Source organism: Aptenodytes forsteri, unplaced genomic scaffold (genome assembly GCF_000699145.1).
Source record: "Aptenodytes forsteri isolate BGI_AS27 unplaced genomic scaffold, ASM69914v1 Scaffold261, whole genome shotgun sequence".
NCBI lineage: Eukaryota > Metazoa > Chordata > Aves > Sphenisciformes > Spheniscidae > Aptenodytes > Aptenodytes forsteri.
Window position 1 is genome coordinate 353,907 of NW_008795583.1, and position 5,660 is coordinate 359,566.

General features: G+C 39.7%; 1 protein-coding gene across 1 annotated transcript in view; it reads left to right on the forward strand.

Annotated features, from left to right (window-relative positions):
• The window catches only part of GPN1 (GPN-loop GTPase 1), a 19,478-nt gene that overhangs the window by 1,406 nt on the left and 12,412 nt on the right, over positions 1-5,660 (forward strand). The window contains exons 2-7 of the mRNA XM_009282322.1: positions 71-164; positions 1,246-1,285; positions 2,796-2,862; positions 3,601-3,638; positions 4,180-4,258; positions 4,359-4,453. Of these exons, the coding sequence (XP_009280597.1) occupies positions 71-164; positions 1,246-1,285; positions 2,796-2,862; positions 3,601-3,638; positions 4,180-4,258; positions 4,359-4,453 (413 nt within the window). The remainder of the gene's footprint in view (positions 1-70; positions 165-1,245; positions 1,286-2,795; positions 2,863-3,600; positions 3,639-4,179; positions 4,259-4,358; positions 4,454-5,660) is intronic.

The following is a 5,660-nucleotide window of genomic DNA, read 5'->3' on the forward strand; positions in this document are numbered from 1 at the left end:
GGAGCTGCCGGTTTCCCTCAGCGCTACCCCCATGTCCAGCGGGGCCTGACGCCTCCTCGTGTCCCCTTAGCGTCTCGCGGCCCACCTGCATGGGCAACGGTGCCCCCCGTACGTGATCAACCTGGACCCCGCCGTGCACGACCTGCCCTTCCCCGCCAACATCGGTGAGTCCTTTCGCCCTGGCTTAGCCCTGGGCCGTGGCGGGTGATGGGTGGTGTGACGAAGGGGGTGGTCCTGGACCAGAGGTGTGGCGTGTTTGTGGAGTCCGCCAGAAGAAAGCAAGTATGTTTTGCCATAAATAAATAAAACCATTTTTGGTATACTGCTTTTCATATGTTTCACGGAAGGAGAGGGGGCGGGGTATGTGAGGTATTTGGCTAGGTTGGTTATATTACCTTTAAGAGATTCCAAGGCCTAACACAAGAAGGACTTTTGAGTTTTGTTTGGTTTTTTTTTTTTTTTAATTTAACTTCTTTCTCCTACCACTCTTTAATATGTGAATTTTTAGGACCAAAGGTATTCTTCCATTGCGTTTTGTACATTTTTTTACATCATCTGGTGTGATTTGATGTGTTTGGGTTCTTGCCTTTTTTTTTTTCTTTGTCAGCAATGAACATATTAGCAGATTCGATCTGGTTCCCTACATCCAGCACAGTGGTAGCCATATGTGCTACCAAATAACTTCTTTAAAGCACTTTAAAACACACGAATTTTAGAGAAAATACCTTAACAACAAAACAGACCTTATGTTTAGCCGTTCCAAAGGGCTTACCAATCATTAGGTTTGTAAGGGTCCCGTCTGTTAAACTTTAGAAAGTTTGTCAGCCTGCCTCTCTGGAGGATAAGAAAGGCAGTGTGGATACCAAAGTTGTTTTATTGATGTCAGATGAATAACTAAAGTATCTGTTCCAGTGCTGGATCTCTAATAATACAGTTAGATATGTATACTTTGTTAACTGATGTTGATCAGCTGAGAATAAAATTCAGCTGAAGCAGTTACTGCTAAATACCTAAATTGGTGGTGTTTCACGTGAATTACATTGGGTTTCATATGTATGTTGAGAGCATAGAAAATCTGTTAGATTTTATTTATTCTACCTGGGAGATTTTTCCTGTTAGTGCTAGATCTATTACTGAGACAAAAGGAGACTTGCTAGAAAAAGAAGGGCTTCCACCTATCGGCAAATTGATGAAGAAGGATATTTTAGAAGTGATGTCCTACAACTATATGTCTTTCTCTTCTAGATATCAGGGACACTGTGAAGTACAAAGAAGTCATGAAACAGTATCCTTTTTTTGTCTAAATAATGATACCTGAAATCTCAGATTTTGTGAAAATAGTCTGTCACTTCTGCACACTACGATGAAGGGGGCAGGAGGTATTGGGGATTGCAGTAATGCAGAATGTTGCGTGAAGATAAGTTTTTTTGACTATGTACTTCTTGCACGTGAGGTTAGAAACGTATGTTTCACAAGATTTGATACTCCTTAGGTCATTTTCTCCTGTGCTAAAAGTGATTCTGCCTAATAGTATGTTTTTACAAATAATAGGCACTCTGCCCACATGGTTTTTTTTCCCTGTTGTTCTTTCAAAGAGCTTGTATCTTTCTTTGTGGAAGCCAGCAGCCTTTTCCCCATGTTTTAACAAGTCTAATTTTATTTATTATAAACAAATATGCAAATTCCTATTTGCCTGTAGTAGATGGAGAAAACTTTTTCCACATTGTTTGACCATAATCAAAGCACTGTTGTCTTTCTGAATCTCAAAGACATTGGACTGTTGGCTCTTGCTGCACAGTAGTTTGGTGACTGTAGTTCAGTAACATTACCCTAAAATGACTGCACTTCCAGAGGGGTGTGGAGGTCCTTTGTCTCCTAAGTAATAGCTTGTGCAGATGGAGATAATATACAGTGTTTGGATTTGATTTGCTAGTGTGATTCTTAAATTTAATATTTTAGACAAAAAGAAAGATGGTGGGGGGATAGGGTTCTTGATTTTGGCTGGGGTTTGGTTTGGAGTTACCAGCAAAACATCCAAGTATAAGTTTCAGTTTGGTATGTAGGTGCATTAGTTGCTTTACTGTACCGGAGTTTAAGTATCTCATTAAATAGTACTTAAGGAGGGTGTCTGGCCTCGTGTTTGGATATTGAGAGTAGTGGCTCTAGAAGACAGTATGTACTTATGAATCAGTGCTGGTTCTTATGCAGTTAAGAAAAAAAAAAAAGATTCTTTGTTTCTTTGAACATTAGTATACAGATCTGTATGTATGAAAAAGGATTTTGAAATCTTCATCTTTAAGCTGACACTTTGAGTATGTTTACAACATTCATTCCCATTATAATTTAAATTCTGCTAAAAATTTATTTGTGCAAGAAATCTTTTAATTAACTTTTGAAGTATAAATTCTTAACATTAAGTGCGTTCAGGGCATTGTTAAATTCTGAGTTACTGGCTGTGTTGTAAATCTTGTTGGAAAGACAAAGATGGCTTTGATGTATACACATACGTATATTTTCTCTTTGTCCAGAATGGTAATGCTTGAATAATGGCAAGGCGAAGCCACAGCATATAGCCCCTTTTCCTTTTGTCAATCACACGTATTTGGGCAAGAGAGAGACCACTTTGTATTTGTTATGCTACTGCATCACTTAGAAGACTTAATTGTGTATTAGGGGTATTGTCTTTTGCTGCAGGGTATCCAATGTGCATTGTACATGACCAACTATTATCAGAATTGAAAAAGAAGCCCTCTGAGGTCTGCATAATCATCTGCTTTCCTAAATGAAGCATCTAGATATGGGCTAGGCCCAAATGGTGGAATAGTGACCTCTCTCAATCTCTTTGCTACAAGATTTGATCAGGTACAAGGTTGTTCCTATGTGATATTGTGCTATAAATACTGTACTGGGAGACTGTGTGGTTTTTTGTGTATTTGGAGTCTCAGAGAGCACTGTGTTTGGTTAGCCTCCTAATATTTCTTTGGACTTAGAGTATTCTCCGTACAGAACCATGTATTTTACAAAGCAGCTAAAGTGCATTAGCTTTCATTTGAGATATTTCAGTTTTTCAGCTTTTTTAAAAGAAAAATTTAGAAGCCATGTGTACAGAACATTCTTTAGTCTTTGTACATAACTGTCCTGTTGCACTATGTTCACTATAAAATCTTTCATATGAATGCTCTGATTTTGAAGTAAGGAAGCTCACTTCTGGAAACGGGTTAAGTTTTCGTAGGGTTATTTGATAATTGACTGCTGTCTTAAATCATAATGCTAAATCAACACTGGGGTGGGAACTTATGTAAGATACTGAGACAGTGCACAATCTCTTAGTGAAAAGGTAGGGAACAACTGCATTTGTTATACCATTTCTTTAGCCAGGTACTAGAACACAGACAAATTCAAGGCTGTCTTTGACCTATGCAGCGAGCATTTTCCACCCTTCCTTCGTAGGGCATTTTCACACATTAAAAAGCTTAGAGACTTTAATCTTTTTTGATACATACAGGCAGCTGTGCAAGTTAATGTAGTTTCTGTTATGAAATGATTATGAAAGGTTCCTGTTGTGAGTCTAAATACAAAGTATACTCCTTTTTCAATCAGGTGATGAAGTTTATTGAAAAAAGACAAAATGCATCCAAGTGAGTACATTCTACCAAGTTCTGCTTTTCTGGGATCAGTGTGGGAAAACCATGTGAAATCCTGAAAAGGTTCTCTGCATGTTTTCTAGTTGTTTTTCAGCCTTGGTATAAATTTTATGTGGAAAATGGCATAGAATTAGAACAGATAAACTAGACTTTCTTCAGATACATCGAAGAAATGTCTGCTGATTCCAATTCTACTTTTCTTGTCTTCTATTAGACTGTCATTTTTTCTCAAGCGCTGTTCAAATAGGCAACAATTAATTCTTCTTCTGAAGAGTTTGCAGTACTAAGTGTCTGTCAAATTGATGCCTTCAACTTTAATAGAATCTGAAGAGAGTACGTGCTTCTTAGTTACAAAATTCACACAGGAAATTTTCAGGCATGCCCATAAATTGTCACTGTTTGGGAGAAGCTTTTCTGATCTGTAACAGAATAATCATGTGATTTGCCATTACATGCTTGTGGTAATCTAGTCAGAACAGGACCTTGTGCTTAACTAATTTTCCCTTATTGTTTATTGGGGGTGACTTCTTAACAGGTATGTTATTATTGACACACCAGGGCAAATTGAGGTATTTACCTGGTCAGCATCAGGAACCATCATAACTGAGGCCTTGGTAAGTGTTTTCTACATGACTTGACAGTGAGGCCGTGTGAAAGAAGTGGCTGTTGAACAGCATGTACTTCTAATTAAAATATCTTACTTTGTGTTTCCAGGCTTCCTCTTTTCCTTCAGTTGTTGTTTATGTGATGGACACCTCTCGCAGTACTAACCCTATCACCTTTATGTCCAACATGCTGTATGCCTGCAGGTAAGAAAAGCTGAAAATGCAGTCCATCTGCTTTGATTGCTGTGTCTCTGATACTTATTTTGAAGGGGAATCACAGAATGGTTTGGGTTGGAAGGGACCTTTAAAGACCATCTAGTCCACCCGCCCTTCCGTGGGCAGGGACATTTTTCACTAGATCAGGTTGCTCAAAGCCCCGTCCAACTAGACTTTGAACACTTCCAATGATGGGGCATCCACAGCTTTTCTGGGCAATCTGCTCCAACATCTCGCCACCATCATCATAAAAAATTTCTTCCTTACATCCAATCTAAACCTACCCTCTTTCAGTTTAAAACCGTCACTCCTTGTCCTGTCTCTACAGGCCCTATCAAAAAGTCTCTCTCTGTCTCTCTTATAAGCCCCCTTTAAGTACTGAAAGGCTGCAGTAAGGCTTCCCCAGAGCCCTCCCTTCTCCAGGCTGAACAACCCCAACTCTCTCAGCCTTTCTTCGCAGGAGAGACGTTCCAGCCCTCTGATCATTTTCGTGACCCTCCTCTAGACCCGCTCTAACAGATCCATGTCTTTCTTGTACGGTGAGCCCCAGAGCTGGACGCAGTGCTCCAGACGGAGTACCGTGAAAGCAGAGTAGAAAGGGAGAATCCCCTCCCTTGACCTCCTGGCCATGCTTGTTTTGATGCTGCCCAGGATACGATTGGCTTTCTGGGCTGCAAGCTCACACTGATGCCTCATATCCACTTAACTTGCTGTTTCAGTTATTCTCTGTCTTAGTGGTTTTCCCATAGGATAAGCAAAATAATATAGGTGCCAATGGACATCTGGAGGTCATTGGGTCAAAACTCCCACTAAAAGCATTAAATAAGCCATGAGACCTTAGTGTGATGAAGGCTAGTTATGTCAGATCTAACACATTGCCTGTTGCTTATAAAATCATTTATCTAAGATGTATCAAGATAGCCTAGTTTAAGCTCCTTCTTGTAAACATGTAATAGTTTATTCTGTTTTTTAAATATTATTGATACTTTTGGTGATTCTTCAAGATTTGTTTGGAGCTCAGCATAGCATGGAGTTCTTGATTTATTGTCTTCCTCCTCATACATGGATTTATCTGGTGAGGCCGCACCTTGAATACTGTGTACAGTTTTGGGCCTCTCACTACAAGAAGGAAGTTGAGGTGCTGGAGCGTGTCCAGAGAAGGGCAACGAGGCTGGTGAGGGGTCTGGAGAACAAG